This window comes from Elephantulus edwardii, unplaced genomic scaffold, assembly GCF_000299155.1.
Source record: "Elephantulus edwardii isolate Elephantulus edwardi_28Jun2011 unplaced genomic scaffold, EleEdw1.0 scaffold00020, whole genome shotgun sequence".
Classification (NCBI taxonomy): domain Eukaryota; kingdom Metazoa; phylum Chordata; class Mammalia; order Macroscelidea; family Macroscelididae; genus Elephantulus; species Elephantulus edwardii.
This window is the reverse complement of record NW_006399770.1, coordinates 13464838-13480318: the sequence shown is the minus strand read 5'-3', so window position 1 is coordinate 13480318 and position 15481 is coordinate 13464838. Positions and strand designations below refer to the sequence as shown.

At 36.8% G+C, this 15481-nt stretch overlaps 1 protein-coding gene and 1 pseudogene across 1 annotated transcript in view; both read right to left on the bottom strand.

The window, feature by feature from the left end:
* LOC102868046 (glycogen debranching enzyme-like) overlaps positions 1–15481 on the bottom strand; it is a 98766-nt gene that overhangs the window by 53786 nt on the left and 29499 nt on the right. The window contains exons 5-16 of the mRNA XM_006882438.1: positions 11096–11277; positions 10826–10937; positions 8063–8186; positions 7641–7743; positions 7456–7553; positions 6107–6246; positions 3994–4181; positions 2177–2300; positions 1472–1635; positions 1118–1219; positions 847–1002; positions 608–758 (exon numbers count right to left, since the gene is read on the bottom strand). Coding sequence (XP_006882500.1) covers positions 608–758; positions 847–1002; positions 1118–1219; positions 1472–1635; positions 2177–2300; positions 3994–4181; positions 6107–6246; positions 7456–7553; positions 7641–7743; positions 8063–8186; positions 10826–10937; positions 11096–11277 — 1644 coding nt within the window. The remainder of the gene's footprint in view (positions 1–607; positions 759–846; positions 1003–1117; positions 1220–1471; positions 1636–2176; positions 2301–3993; positions 4182–6106; positions 6247–7455; positions 7554–7640; positions 7744–8062; positions 8187–10825; positions 10938–11095; positions 11278–15481) is intronic.
* LOC102867639 overlaps positions 13512–15481 on the bottom strand; it is a 5186-nt pseudogene continuing 3216 nt past the window's right edge.

Here is a 15481-nt window from a genome sequence, read left to right as displayed (position 1 = left end):
TATGCTGTGTTTTATGATCTATAACTTTAGGCAAGGAAGGAAAATACATTTAGCTAGAAAAAAATCAATAATAAGAACAAAGACATATTTTAAAATGAAGTAAGAGTAGTTGAAGCAAAAGAAATTGTCCCATTTGGTTGAACATTGAGTAATACAAGGTTAGGATGGCAGATGAGGACAGATTAAGAAGAGTTCAAGTATTAGGTTAAACTACTGATATACAGTTGTTTACATTTGTTAATGTGTTGATGTTTGTACACATGCACACACAAACACAAATAAATGTGTATTATTCTGAGTAAAAAAACCTCACCCATTTTCTATAAATTAGGAAACAAAGGATTGGATTAATTTATAATTAAAAATATTCTGCAAATTGTAAAATATTAACATTTGAGAGTTATGTACATCCAGGGTTTGTTCCATGCAGTAAAAGAATTGGTGTTATAAATAGTTTATTATAACAGTGTTAAGTGTGGAAGTTATTGTACAAAAAAGGAAGAAATTTCTAAGCTTATAATATTGCTTATATTATCAATTATGTAGAACAAAGTAATGGAAAATACCATTATAATTCCAGCATAAAAATTTTTAATGGTTTTATTACCAGGGATGCACATTTGAGGCACTTCCTTGCTGTAAACAGAAGTCTTAGGATTCCTGAAAGCAGTTCTTGACACAGCCACAACAGACTGATGGATACTAGGCGAGTGTCTTGTTACTGCTACAATATCTTCATCAACTTGATCCACATACACCTGAAAAATAAAAACAAAATAGGTCAGTATTCAACTCTAAAGGCCCTGAAATTGAACCCTCACAAAGAAACTTAGAAAAGTTTCTTGCCTGAATAAAACCCTTGGCCCCAAGTTCTTGGTGAAGTCTGTTGATAGCACATCTAGCTGCAATGATTCCACTTTGGAAATTAACTTCACCTGTACTGGATGGAGATGCTCCGGGATTCCACTTAGTGTAAAATCGTTCTTCAGAAACCACTGAAATCTGGACAAACGTAAAATTGAACCATGTATCCATTTCTAATTATAATGAGAGCTTTTGACATAAATGCTCAAAGTTGTTAACAACATGGGTTTTAAAAAACAGCACATAAACAAACCTGATGAGGCACTAATTCATCATAGCCTCGAGTACTTCCACTAGCACAACATGCCATTGAAACAATTGTGGAACTTGGAAGAGCATCATATGCTGATCTATGCTAGAAAACATTAACAATAAAAGGTTACTTTCTTTCAAATGCAAAGTGATCCTACTGCATAATGAAGTAAAAGAAAATTTACATAAATATATCTTGTAAGGACACTGTTTTAAAACAAAACACTAGAAATTATGAACTATTTTCATTGACAAATAAAAGGCATTCTTTTGAAGTATGCAATACTATATTCACTAAACATAAAAACATTTATGATCAAATTGAGTACATACAAGAAACAGATTAGATGCTTACCACAATAGGGCACTCATTGTCATGGGTAATATCCATAAATAGAGCATGTGCAATGGCTGGCATTAAAGGCCTTAAAGAGGGTTGGACAAAGGATCCAACAGGTTCTCCGCCATATCGGTAAACTAATCTGCCCTCTTCATGACTGTTGTATGCACTCATAGCCTCTGTAAAGCATAACAGAACTTTTTAACAATCACCACCATTAATGTCCAAGAATATATGAGATTTCTTATCATGGCAGATTTTCAAAATAAAGATCACTAACAGCTTTAAACATTTAAACAATTGTCTATAAATATGAAAAAGAAAGTTTATTAATAATTTAACTGTAGACTTGATGGATGTAGATAAGAGATAACATATGTTGTTAAGATACTAGCTAAAAAAAAAAAGATATTAGCTACAAACACGCTATGTAAGATGACCTAAGGATATATCAGATACCTAACTGAGAGATGAAAAACAGACTTTTACATTTTCAAAAAACAACAGTTTTCTTTGTGAGTCATTATGAGTTCATTTTACTGGTTAAAATTAGTTTTCTTATCTCAAAGCAAAAACTTATTAATAGTTTGTGCTAAATATTTGAAAGATTAATAATGATGTGAAAATCATTAAACATTATACATAAAGTTATCAAGTATCTTTTAATCTATACAGAAGAAAGCTAAAAATTATATAAAAAATACATTTCAACAAGCCTACCTCTTATTAAGGAACTAATTCCCAATCTAGTAACAAAGATATTGTCCAGGTCTTCACTTCCTGTGAATAGTTCAGCTACTACATATAAGTTGGGTTGCAACTTCCTAGCAGCATCCAACATGTACTGCAAAAAGCACAATCACAAATGTAGCAGAAAGGGAAAAGCAAGATCAAGGGAGGGAAAGGCAAGACTAAGCATGGATTTGGTATAGGAAAAAATCATATAGCATAATAGAAATTAAAAATCAATTTTCAAGAAACATTTAATCAAACCAGTGGAAGAAATATCAAACAGATCAACACCGAATTAATAGAGAATAAAACAGTTAAAAGGGAAGATTAGATTTACAAAGATAACAGAACATAAGGGAGGTGAGATAGGGGAAGGAAGAAGAAAAATGTTAGTGTCGCATTAAAAAAAAGTAGAGTAACAGCATTTCCCCCCAACTTTTTCCATTATTTTTGCTAATTTTCAGGGAGCTGCCTAAATTATTAAAGACTCTGCTAGTGAAGTATTTAGCCATTGCAAAGAATGTCTGACTTGTCTGATCAAAGTCAGTGATTTCCTACATATGATAATAAACTCTAAACTACAACAGCACTATTTAGCTATTGCCAGGAAATACTGACTGATAACTTATAAAAAGGTAAATTTAAAAGGTTAGTAAAACATCTAAATTCTATCAGCTACCAAGTGAAAAATCACTCATAAACGTAAATAATTATGTTAAGTTCTAAATTTCCTTCTGCCATAACATCAAAATAACCTTACAAGTCTGTATATTCTTCATGGTTGTTAGAGGCATGCTAAAAACAAAAACAAAACCCCTGGCATTTCTTAGTGCTAAACAATGAGTGAGAATGAGCATTAATTAAGCTGGTAAAAATTAGCTTAATTAATGCTCACTCTCACTCACTGTTATAGAGCTGGAACCCACTCACAGCTGACCTTCCAGTGGGTCTGAGACTATAAATTGCACAGAAGTTTGCACATTTCTCCACCAGAGACACTGGTGGATTCAGACCTGCAGAAAGGTTAGTCTTTGGGCGAGGAGCACTACTGTCTATGGATTATGCCACTAGAGCTTGGATCAGATCAGTTTTTTTACCACATGATGTAAGATACTATTACACATTATAAATGCTTTAAAATAACAAAATATATTTCCAGATAAGCACACATTTCCCAGGACTAAGGTGGAAGGATACTGCTCATCCTTCTGCGGAGCGGCTGGTGGATGGGAATAGCATGCCTATGGGAGCACAGTGCATCTTACTTCTCACTAGGCCACCAGAGCTCCAGAAGTAAATACAGAGCAAAACACTGTCTATAAGTGAATACAGAGAATCATTATGTTTACACTTAAATTCTTACTAATGATAAATTAAGAATTAGTTCAGTGAGGCTGAAGTCACTTCAATATGCCTTCAGGCTACCGTGTAAATAATCATAATGTATCATATAATACTCAACTTTACCACTGCTAGCTACATATTGACCACCACCTAATCATACCAAGAATAAAAAAAATCAGTATTTTTATATCAATAGGTAATTATAATATATTGCCATCAGAGACAATATGATCTGCTTTCCTAGATTAAAATGAAAATATCTTGTTATTATTAAGTTCCTATGGGTCTGAACCCTGCTCTATCATTATTTGAAAGTGATCAAATAGTTCCTCTAAATCAACTAAACAAAGTAAAGCTTGAAATGGTTACTAACAAGCAAAAGAAAACATACATTTGTATACTTAAGGAAAGTTAGAAAAGAAGAATTTCTTCCAAAATATCGGTGAGTAGGTTCTCTGTACCTCAGCTACGTGAAGAGGTGTTGAGTGACAGTTATCAAGACGGACTCCTTGGAAATAAGTGGCAGTTATTTCAGTGTATTTCCTCATGTGTGCCCAAAGGTAAGGACAGTCCTCTGGTTTATTTCCATAGCGTAACTTAACACTGTCTCCCCAGCAAATAAGTTCTCTTCTTAGATATACATCTGAACCTGTTAAGAAAAGAATTTGCTGTCAATGGATCAAGAAATAAAATGAAAGCAATTACTTCAAGGCAATATTAAAAAATCACAAGAATTATTTTTCTCACGTTGATTAAAATGATATCTAACAGGAAATGGCATTTTGGCAAAATAAATTTTATGGTATTACTATATCTACTTCATTAAGATCCCTGATAATAGTTTAATCTAAAAATATGCACTCAATTTCAAAATTACAAGTTGTTTTTAAAGGGAAAACAGTAATATCATGGCCTTTCAAACCATCAAATTCAGGTCACTGCCTTCAAGTTGGAACTAATTCATAGCTGACTCTCCAGTGAGTTTTCTGAAGTTTTGAATTACCTGGGAGGAGACGGTTCAACTTTCTCCAGAGAAGTGACTGGTGGATTCAAACTGCCAGAGAAGCACCACCTTTGGGTGAGTAGTGCAACTACCTGCTATCAAGAACATTTAAAGCTTCTCTCCAGCTTTCCACTCTCCCCCTCCTTTTCTGCCATAAGGTTATAGTCAATTCATGGCCTAGAGCAGGGTAACTTTTCCCCACTTATAACAGAACGGAAAGGGCATACTTAGATACAACATACATATCCATACACACATTTTTGTCCTTATGTGCCACTAAGTCAAAACTTACTCAACACAGAGCTTCCAGAGGGTTTTCAGAGCTGTAAATTGCATGAGAGGAGACTGCCCATTTTTCTCCCACAGAGCAGCTGATGGATTTAAACCAAGTGCCTCTGGATTAGGAGTGCATCTCCTTCACCACCTCAGCACCACCACACACGTGGGGAACTCTGTTGGCCTAGTGGGTAGGAGGAATTGCCACTGAGTTGGAATCAACTCATGGCTGACTCTCCAGGCATGTTTTCAGAAGCTGTAAATCATGAGAGACAAGACTGCCCCTCTTTCCTCTGCAGAGCTGCTAGTGGATTTGGAATGCTAAGGTGAGGCCTTTGGGTTGATAGTATATACTCACCATGGAGTACAGCACCAGAGAGGGGAGAGTGGGTTGTATATGAGTGTGCATGTGTGTGTATGTTTATAATGACAACAAATATATATATGTGTGTGTGTGTGTGTGTGTGTATAAATATATATATATACACACACGCGCGCACATACACACACACACCACACACACATACACTGCTCCTAGTGGTAAAGACTTGTGCTGCCAATGCAAAGGTACATGGTTCAAAGCTATTATATACTCCACATGAGAAAGATGGGCTATCTCCTCCTGTGCAATTTTTAGCCTCTGAAAATCTGCTGACGGTCAGCTATGAGTCAGTTCTGACTTGATGGTAAACAACAACAACAACAACAAAATATATATATATATAAACTTTTCTGAATTAAATAAAATACTGTTAAGATAGACTCCTAATTTTTATATAATTAAAAATATAATGGGGAGTTCTTCATGAAATTCTTCTTAGCAGTTAAGTTGCATATTAATAAGTCCCTGGAGGTAAGGAAGGGGAAACCTGAAAAACATTTTCTCTTTTAACTGCCATTCAAATACCTTAATATTGCTTTGGTCAATGAATGAAAATATCCCTTTTCTTAACAAGAAGAGAATCTTAACAGTGGTAATTTCAACTTTTTCTTTAAAGTCCAATAGTGTAACTTTTCTCTCCAAATTCCTAATCAGAAGTATCATATTTAAAACAGGTAGATAAAAGTTTATTCTGACTGAGAAAGGTAAGAGGGAAGTTGAAGGCAGGCTCCATCCTTTTTGCTCACTCTTTTTCTTTCACTGCACTATATGCCTCGCATAGCACCTCAAAGAAGAAAGTCTGGAAAATACTAGCCTATCAGGGTGGTGATGGTCAATCATAACCCAGATTATTTTGTGAGTTTTCCAAGAACTCTTCCTTTATATCCACACAAAAGTCACAAAAATGGCATACCTGGTTCAGCAAAGTTGCGAAGTGGATCATCTCCCATTACCCATCCATTGTGTGCCATCATAAAACAGGCTTTGTCTGGGCAATGCATCATAGATTCCTCTGCGGAAAGGGTCATTTCTTCAAACGGGTAAGTAAAGTATCTATGGAGATACAGTGAAATGTAAAACCTACATAGAGAAACTTCTTAGGGATATTTTAAAATGGCAATATTAATCTTCATCCCCCAGAGCAGAACAAATAAGATTGGATTAGAAGACATAAACTTCAACATAGATCAGACTTTTAGAGTTCACTTAAGAGATTTGAAGAAGGAAGAGGAAATATTAGTGCTAACATGTTTTTAAAATGTTTTATTTATATTGGTTTGGATACAAAATTTTTATACATGGTGTTTCACACTCTCCTTCATTCACATTGTGTTTCATACAATTGTTTCCATACATTGTGTTTTACAAAATTAATCCCACCATTACCCTGTCTTTTCAGGTCCCTGTCAGATCTTTTGCATTTCCTTTACCCAATTCCTGTACCCATCAAATTAGAGCTAATATTATAAGTAACAGTTTAAATTGGAAAACAACAAAACTCAACTTTATAAAAGTACTAAGAAAATTCTCAAGCGAATGATGTTATCATCTACCTTCTAGTTTCCCAATCCATGCTTTATATTAATTACAAAGTAAGTTGTTAAATGTGTGCTTAATTTTGTTAACATTGAATTTATGACAGAAAAAGAATTGATGCCTTTGACGGTAGTGTGGGAGAAGAGTACTGGCTATCCTATGGACAGCCAAGAGAACAAAAATGGGTCTGTCTTGGAGAAAGTGAAACCAGAGTGTTCCTTGGGAGCAAGGATGGTGAAACTTCCTCTCACATACTTTGGGCGTGCTGTAAAGAGGGACAAGTACTTGGAGAAGGACATCATTCTTCAACAAGATGGATAAGCACAGGATTGCAGCAATAGGCTCAAGTATGTCAGACATGGTGAGGATGGCACAGGATATGACAGGTTTCAGACTCATTTTCATAGGGCCGTTATGAATCACAGTTGACTTGATGGAACTTAACAACAACAACATGCCATCCTGTAGAAATAGTCATATAAATAATAACTATAATAGTGATAATAGTTTCTCTAAGTAAACATTCGCTTAACAAAATTATTACTAATTCCTAAATTTCCTAAATTATTAGTAATTACGAGTTCCTAAAAATTTTTTTCTATTTCAATTTAAGAAACGCAGTGAAGTCACACACTAAAGGAAATATTTAGGTGAATTTAAGAAGTTAAATACAATCTTCAAAATAGCTAAAAGCATTTCAAGGAGAATAAAACAGTAATAGAATACCTTGTAACTAATGGATATTTTCTAGTGACAGGTCCCAGTTTAGGACCATGGCCAGCCAGTCGTTCATAAAAAACATTTCCCATGAGACAATTAACAGCCTAGAAAATACAGAATTATGTTACTTCAACAAAGGAAAAACCATTATTAATAATAAAAAAAAAGTAGCAATTCATGCTAGATAAAACCTGCTCCTGATGATAGTTCACGAGTTGATGCTTCTCTGAATTTAATTCCTCAATTCTTTTACGGAACCAATTACAGCATTCTTCAATTGCAGTTGGCCCTTTGCTAGAGCAGAGAGAGCAATACAAATTTATTGTTCAATGGTCTCTAAAATTGTACATATGAAAATTTTCTACACAATCATAAAAACTAAGCATATTCATCAGAATTTTAATGATGGCTCAAGAAGTTTTTCATTGTGAAAAAATTTTACATACATAAAGAGGAACATGAAAAAGGAGGAATACATCATATGTCAAGGTGGAACTATGGTGAATCACTTCAGTTTAATTTCCACTAAGAGTTTTAAAACAGCATAAACATTATACTAGCTATAAAGGTTTATCAATTGTTCTTTATTTTACAGGACAAATATGTAACATACTCATGTGGTATGAAAGTTGCTAGTGCAATGTTCATATCCACAGTACAGCCAAGCCGTCGGTATTCAGGATCTTGAATAATCTTAAGATGTTGAGATGGATCAGACTTAGTTATTTTTCTGCTTTCTGAAAGAGAGAAATGACAATACTTAAGTGGAAGTATCTACAAGAAAATTCTGTCACTGGTTTCAAGGGAATTCCTTATATAAAGAAAACAATGTTGAGTAAAATCATAGGGATTTTGACCAGTTCAACTTCAGCCCTCAGACTGCAGTAATTTATTCTATCCTTTTTGTTTGTTTTGCTCTTTAGGGAATTAAGGATTGTGGTAATACACATAGCGTTTCCTCTGAGTGCTACCAAATACCCTAACCTTAGGAGTTCTTTTTCTTCAAAGGTAACACAAAGACTATACAGTTTATAAGTAACAGCTTGAAGAGGTTGGAGGTGCTTTTGTTAAATGAAGAAGGAATAAAAATTATTATACATTATTATTATACCTAAAACTTTTACACATGAATATATAAAAAATACATGTATTAAGGTATTATATGAGTCTATAAACTGATGTGTGAATTTGTGTCAACCCAAAGCATTTGGATGTGAATCCATCAGCTACTCCACTGGAGAAAAATGGGCAAACTCCTCCTATATGATTTACTTCCTCTAAAAACCCACTGGTGGGTCAGCTATGGGTCAGTTCTGACGTGATGGTCCATAACAACAATTCTACTTGTAAAGTGTGCTCTTGTAGCCTAGTAGGTAAGGAGTTGAGCTGTCAACCCAAAGGTAGGCAGTTCAAATGTACCAGTGGCTCCTTAGGAGAAAAAGCTGGGCAGTCTCCTCCATGCACTTTATACCCTCTGAAAACTCACAGGAGTATGAGCTAGGAATTAGTTCTAATTGTAGGTACATGACAATAGTTCACTTCACTTCCAAGGCTTTCTGGTGGCACAATGATTTAGCATTTAGTTGCTAACTGCAAGGTTGTGGTCCAAAGGCTTCTCCTCCTAAACTATCCTGCACTTACCACAGATACATACTTGATACTCCCTTATGTCACTTCCTAAGCACCCTACTTTCTCTCTCAGCATGGTTCTTCCTATCTTGGTTGTGGCACATGGACTAACTTTTTAACTTTTTAGTTATACACTTACTTTTAAAAGTTATTTATCATTTGTCACCAGCTAATACCTGTATTCAGAGTCAAAGATGTTATGTTCCATCAAGTTAACTGTGACTCAGCGACCCTACGTACAACAGCTCTGAAGCCTGCCCTGTGCTGGGCCAGTCTCACAGATTCCAACACACCTATCCCCATTGCCCCACAGTTACTTTGTTAATCCATCTCACCCAGGGTTTTCCTCTCCTGTGCTGTCCCTCTACCATTCCAAGCAGAATATCCTTCTCCAAGGACTGGTACCTCCTGGTTACATGATTAAAGTATGTGAGACAGAGCTTCAAAATCCTACTCTCCAAAGAGAAACTTGGTTTCACTCTTTCAAAGACAGACCTATTTTTTTATTAGTGGTATATGATATGTTCAAGACTCTTCTCCAGCACCACAATTTGAAGACTTCGATTCTTCTTCTATCGTTAGTCACTGTTCAGCTCACTGATGTATAGCAAGTAACTGTGAAGACCATGGCCTAGATCAGGTGCACCTTAGTCTTCAGACTGACATTGTTGCCGCTCAGTGTTCTGGAAAGGTCCCTGACAGCAGGTGTATCTAATGCAATTAATCTTTTCATTTCCTGACCGCTGGTGCCAAGAGTGTTGATTATAGAACCGAGCAAGCTGTTAACTGTTAACAACTTCAATTTCTTCTCCATCTATCATGGTGCTGCCAATCGGCCCAGTGGTGAAAATCTTTGTCCTCTTGATGTTGAGCTTCAATCCATATTGAAGACTATAGTCCTTGACCTTCTGCAGCAAGTGCTTCAGGTCTGTCAAATCATGTTAATTGAGGGCACTGCCAGTTTAGAAACCTATCTCAGTTAATATCCCTACCATTATCAGCAGAATATAAATTACATCTCAGTTTCATTGCTTGTTTTGGGTCTTTCTCAGGTAAAGCAACTTGTTCCACCTACTTCTCATTCTTTCATTAAACAAATATACATAATGAACTCTAACAGATTCTAAGCACTGAATTGTGAAACCAGAAGTTCCCAAGAAAATACTCCTGCCATGCCTTTTGAATGTCCCTGATGCTCACAGAATCAAAGTTCTAGAGACTAAGGTGCACCTAATACAGGCCATGGTCTTCACAATTACTTGTTATGCTTCAGAGAGTTGGACAATGGCTAAGGATGACAGAAGAAGAATCAATGCCTTCCTTCAAATTGTGGTGCTGGAGAAGAGGCTTGAACATATCACGGACCACCAATAAAACAAACAGGTCTGTCTTTGAAAGTGTAAAACCAAATTTATCCTTGGAGGCTAGGATTCTGAAGCTCTGTCTCACATACTTTGGGCAGGTGGCCAGAGCTCGGGAGGTTGGAGGGAAGGGAGCAGAAGAGGAAGACCCAGGATAAGATGGATTGATATAGTAACTGGGGCAATGAGTGAGACTGGTTCAGGAGAGGGCAGGTTAAGAGCTGCTGTACACAGGATCACTACAGGTCCCTGGAGACTTGATGGCACATAACAAGAACAACAACTGTAGAAAAATATTTACTAATGATATTAACCAATGACAAAGGAGAATAATACTTTTCTTAAAGTTCTTAAAATTTATAGGACATTTAGTGTACATCTGTTACCTTGTGTAAGAAGTCTTCTAAATTGCTCAACTGCTTTGTAAACATCTACTTGGAAAAACTCCCAGAGTTGAATCTTTGGATAAATATCCTCCCAAATGATTTTTCGAATGCACTGAAAAAAAAAATGGTTAAAAGGAAATTTTTGAAGTACTTTACTAAATAATACTGATATTCAAAATTCAGATTGTGAGTCATATTCAGCCATACATTTAACATGCTTCTGATATTTTGTTATTTTGTTTAGCGTAGCTCTCCTCTATACATACTGACATTCATTTGTTGATCATTTTCGATTAAAGCAGGCACTCCTCTTCCTCTGTATTTCCCTTCTGCAACATCACAGGATAAATGCCACAGTGCTCTGTCCAATAGCCAGGCAGGTTTCAAGTGGGGAGAATTCACAAGGTTATATGCACATTCTGGATGCACCTGGATCCATTTACTATTAGCAGCTGAAGGAAAACGGAAACATAAAGAAAACCTTTTGACATTAAACTGACTGAATGGCATATAGTTGGAATCAGTAGCCTTTTCACTTGTTACTGTTGTTAATTATAACCCATAGTGACCCTATGAACAACAGATGTGAACCCTGTCCTGTCTTGTGCCATCCTCCCAATCTCTGACACATTTGAGTCCACTGCTGCAGTCACTGTGACCATCCATCGTGTTGAGGGTCTTCCTCTCTTTCACTGATCCTCTATCTTTCCAAGCTTGATGTCCTTTTCGAAGGAACAGCATCTCCTAGTAATCTGCCCAAAGTATGTGATATGAGGGAACTCTAGTAGTAAGAATCTGTGGTCCCAAAGGTATAAGGTGCAAATCTACCAGAGGCTCCATGAGAAGGATGGGCAGTCTCCTCCCATGTGATTAACTGCATCTGAAAACCTGCTGAAAGGTCAGTTATGAATTGATTCTGAGTCACAGAACACAACAACAAGGTTCACTTTAAAAATACAAGTTTCCTTTGCGCTCCACAAAGTATGTGAGATGAAGCTTTATTTTTGCCTCCAAGGAATACTCTGATTGCATGTTCTCCAAGATGTATCTGTTCTTTTGGTAGTCCATGGGATATTCAGAACCCTTCTCCAACACAATTCAAAGGCATACACGTTTTCCCTGTCATCTTTATTCACTGTCCAGCTCTCTTATGCATAGCAAGTAACTAAAAAGTTCAAAGCCTGAACCAGGCACACTTTAGTCTTCAAATTGATATCACTCCTCATCAGTAATTTGACTGCAGGCTTTTCAAATGCCTTATGTTTCCTGATCTCTTGACTACTGGTACCAAGGATGCTAATTGTGAATTCAACTAAGACGATACAGTCGACAATTTCTGTCTTTTCTCTATATATTGTATTGTTGCATACAGATCCAGTTAGGATATTTGTCTTCTGGATGTTGAGATGTAACCCACAGTGAGGGATATAGTCTTTGATCTTCTGTAGCAAGTATTTCAAGTAATCTTCACTTTTAACAAGAAAGGCTGTGTCATCTGCATAATGCAGGATGTTGGTAAGTCTTCCTCTCATCCAGATGCTACCTTCTTCACAGAGTCCAGCTTCTTGAACAATTTGCCTTTTCACCTAGCAATATTGATATAAAGTTCCATTCTGTGACTTCTTAACTCATTTCCTTTCCCCCCCCTGAGTAATTGTACATTGTATGAAATACAATTTTATTATTGTTTATCTAATTGAAGAACATCTCTCTGCTCTAATTAGCCATTTAATTCATTACTAATTGGCAATCAGTAGTAGAGATGCTACAAATATTACATGAATGATTCTGTGTTAAGTTTCTACTAGCTGCTCTGGAGGAGAAAGATGGGCAATCTCCTGTGCCATTTACAGACTCTGTAAACCTAATGGTGAGTTCGTTCTGACTCAACAGCAATGAACAGAATTAGTGTATAGATGTTAAGGGTTCTGTAGTGATGCAGACCAAGTGAATTGTGTTGCTCACCCAAAGGCTACATGATTCCACCAGTTTGCACTTACCAGCAGCTCTACCACAGAAAGATAGGCAGGCTTCTCCCATTTTATGAGCCATGGAAACACACTAAGAATCAGAATAGACTCAAAGGCAGTTTGGGGTTTTAAAAGCAGGTAGGTATACATAAAAGTGAGGGGTTTTTAAAAATAGGTATATACAACAAGAACAACAGTGGTAAAATATTGTGTTAATTTTTAACTTTGTAATGATTTACATTTTTATGCACTACTCAGGGTGTTTCTTTCTAATTATCTACTATACATTGTGTTTCACACATTCCTTCATTCAATTATGTTTCATATGACATTTCCACACATTCTGTTTTATAAAATTAATCACCATTGATCTATGCCCAATTTTCAGCTCCCCACCTTGTGATTTCCCCTGCTCCCCATCCCAAACCTCCCCTATTACTTCTTCTTTCCCCTTTGGACTTTCATACACATCTTACTAGTTATTCTATTTTTTTTTAAAAAGAAACAATAAAAGGAGCTTTTTTATTCAAAGGTATAACTGGATAAGTAGATTTGTTTACAACCATTCTTGTGAAATACTTTTTAAAAAAATACGACCAACTTCTTTGCAAATAGCAGACACATACTTCAACTATGATGGCCTAATTTTTGGTGGGTAATGTACATGATTAGACAGAAATAGGCAAGCTCACATTGGTAGATTAATTATCAACTGCTCACTCAAAACTCCGTTTGTGGCCCCCATTTCTTGATCGATTTCTATTTCCACTTCGTCTTCTACGGTCTTGTCGACTTCCTGACCGGCTTCCCTGTCGACTCTGTCTACCTGACCGACCACCAGATCGACTGCCGGACCAGCCTGACCGGCCACCTGACCAGCCACTCCTCTGTCTGGAATTGGAAGATGTGTTTCCATCATAGTATTCTTCAATTTCAGGTAACTTGGCTAGCACCGAGAGTATCCAGTCTGAATCATGCCACTCTGCCTGTAACCTTTCTGATTCAGTGGTGGGAACATCAAAGCAAACACCCATATTTCCTTTCAGGAGGCACATTCTGGTAATTTGGGACACAGCATTACTACTCAGCTTTCTATTAAGTTCTTTCCAAGCACAACTGATCCTGTATTTCTTCTGGGCTTTCCAGGGTCATGGTCACAAATCCCTTATCAGAAGTGATCAAAGATCGTGGTTCAAAACTCGACGCACCAGAGATATGAGCTAATGCTGCTGCCAATGCATCCACTGCCCCTTTTTCTTCTATCAGTCTCTGAGCTGATGGTCGGAAAAAATCAACAGCAGCATAAGAAACAGAAGCCAGAGACCTGATGGCATCCATGCTTTTAGATTTAACTAAATCCATTGTAGAAGGAACACTTACACGTTTAAAAGTAATTCCTGCTTTTTGTTCCACGTATCTTAGTTGACCTCTTTCTCTTGGCTGATAAAAACATGTGCATATCCCTGTCCGGCCAGCTCTACCTGTACGTCCAGAGCGATGAATATAGGATTCAACATCCTGTGGAGGAGAACTCTGGATCACCAGGTCAACCTCAGGAATGTCCAAACCACGTGCAGCCACGCTGGTTGCCACCAGGACTTTAAAACTGCCTTCTCTGAAGCCTTTTAGTGTAATTTCTCTCTGTGACTGTGCAATGTCTCCGTGTAAACACTGAGCATTCTGTTTTATGTGCAGATTCATAGCCATTTCAGTTACATTCTTCTTGGTTTCACAGAAAATAATAGCTCTCCCTTCAGATCCACTGAAGAACATCTCCAATAACTGCTGGCCTCTGAGACCAATGGCACTGGATGGCCAAATGTTCCACAGTAGTTGCAGCCTTTTGGGTCATTTTTCCAACAAGGTCAACCTGTTCATATCTGGATTTCATGTATTTTTTTGCAACTTTGTATACCCATTGTGGGCAAGTTGCAGAAAAAAGTAAAGTCTGAGGATTGTCTTCAGAATCAGCTTTGTAGGATTCATGGATAATATCTTCAACTTGTTCAGCAAAACCCAAATCTAACATCTGATCCACTTCATCCAGTACAACATGACAGTTTAGAAAGATCCAATCGGCCACTCTGCAGATGGTCTTTGATACGACCAGGAGTCCCAACCAAGATGTCAATACCATTTTGAATATGATTAATTTGACTTTGATATGATGTCCACCATAAAAACATGCCACACTAAGTTTCCTAGTTATATCTTTGAAGTCTTTAGCCACCTGGTTTGCCAGTTCCCTTGTTGGAGCCAAAACAAGCACCTTTGGTGAGCGGCTTTTTTTAATTGTCTCTTGATTTCTTTGAAGTCTTTCAATCAAAGGGATGGCAAAAGAGAATGTCTTTCCTGTTCCTATCCGTGCTTGTGCAATTAAATCTTTTCCTTCATATACAGGACCAAAGGTCTTAACTTGAATGGGAAAGAGGCATGTTACCCCTCGACCTTTCAGAAGTTTTATAGTCTCTTAAGATATAGGGAAATTGGAGAATGCTCCCTCTTTCTGTTCACGTGTCACAGTCTCCTCTAGTTTGTTATCACTTGATTTATGTGTGGAACTTAGATCTCTAAGGATGTCATTCGCTTTTATTTTCTTTCATATTCATCAATATCACCATTAGACTGCTCTTTTCTTTTTGACTTATGAGATTTAGAGAATTCATCTGGATGTTTATTAAATCCT